At 69.6% G+C, this 1181-nt stretch overlaps 1 protein-coding gene across 1 annotated transcript in view; it reads right to left on the bottom strand.

Moving 5' to 3' along the window:
• TSPAN31 (tetraspanin 31) overlaps positions 1-1181 on the bottom strand; it is a 3856-nt gene that overhangs the window by 409 nt on the left and 2266 nt on the right. The window contains exons 2-4 of the mRNA XM_026045082.1: positions 833-1000; positions 306-386; positions 1-98 (exon numbers count right to left, since the gene is read on the bottom strand). The exon at positions 1-98 is cut by the window's left edge and continues 5 nt beyond it. Of these exons, the coding sequence (XP_025900867.1) occupies positions 1-98; positions 306-386; positions 833-1000 (347 nt within the window). The remainder of the gene's footprint in view (positions 99-305; positions 387-832; positions 1001-1181) is intronic.

The raw sequence follows: 1181 nt of genomic DNA, 5'->3' as shown, positions 1-1181 counted from the left end.
GCGGTGCTGTTGAGCAGCCCGCAGCAGTCCAGGTTCTTCTCCAGCTCCGTCTTGGTCTTGTTGCTCAGGAAGGGCCACGTGGAGCTGAACAGCCCCTCCTGTGGGGGGGGCACAGCACCCTTAACCTCCGGCACCCCCTCGGGGTGCCCCCCCGTGCACAGCGGGGATGGGGACACGCAGGGACAGCGGTGCCAGCACGGGGGTTGGCACCTGCCGGAGGCAGCGGGTCCCGCTCCGGGTGTCCCCGTGCGGGGGCAGTGCCCCGCTGGCCACAAGGGACCTGGTGGCCCTCACGCGGGACTCACCTGGCGGCTCCTGTTAATGGCCAGGCAGGAGCAGGAGACGCCGAACTGGAAGATGAAGACGAGGCCCAGGATGATCATGTACTGGGAGGGCTGGAGTCAAGGCCACGTGCGCGGCAGCATCACTTCCGGGGGACCCGGACCCTGCGTGGGGCTGCCCCACAAGCTCCCCTTGTCCCAATGCCCCATCCAGAGTGGGGTGCTCCATGTCCATGGTGCCCATGGCACCCATGGGTGCCAGCCAAGCTTTACCCTTGCATCCTCCAGGCATCCCCCAAGCACTTTCCCTTCTGCTTCCCTTTTCCCTAGGGAAAGCAGAAGCACCAAGGCCGGACCCAGAGCAGGGTCGGTACCAGGGGGTGGCTCCCCGGACCCGGCGGGGCAGCCCAGGCTGCTGGAATCCGCAGCTCCTCGGGAACAGGGAGCTCGGCCGCAGCTTCCACGTGGGAGCCGCGGGATACGGGGCGCTCGCCCGGAGCCGCCGCCGTGTCCCCCAGCCCGGCTCGCGCCGCCGCTGCGGCCAAGGATACGAAGAAGAGCATGACCTGGTGGTGGTGGATGGCGCCGATGAGGCCCACGATGGCGATGAGCAGCAGGAAGAAGCCCACGGCGATGACGCCGCCGATGATGTGGATGCTGGAGACGATGCCGAAGCCCTTGCCCCAGGCGGCCACGCCGATGAGCAGCAGCCCCACGAGCTGCGGGGCGATGCGGGGGGCATCAGCTGCAGCCCCCCCAGCGCCTCCTGGCTGCCCCCCCYGCCCAGCCTCAGTTTCCCCTGGAAGCACCAGGGGCGGATGGAGGTTCGGGGGACGGGGCAGCCCCAGGGGGCTCYGCTCGGGGGGCCCTCCCGCTGCTCCGGGGGCTTCCGAGCAGCAC

The sequence above is a fragment of the Nothoprocta perdicaria genome, unplaced genomic scaffold, assembly GCF_003342845.1.
Source record: "Nothoprocta perdicaria isolate Ctin4 unplaced genomic scaffold, notPer1 scaffold_398, whole genome shotgun sequence".
Lineage (NCBI taxonomy): Eukaryota > Metazoa > Chordata > Aves > Tinamiformes > Tinamidae > Nothoprocta > Nothoprocta perdicaria.
This window is presented reverse-complemented; position numbering and strand designations above follow the sequence as displayed.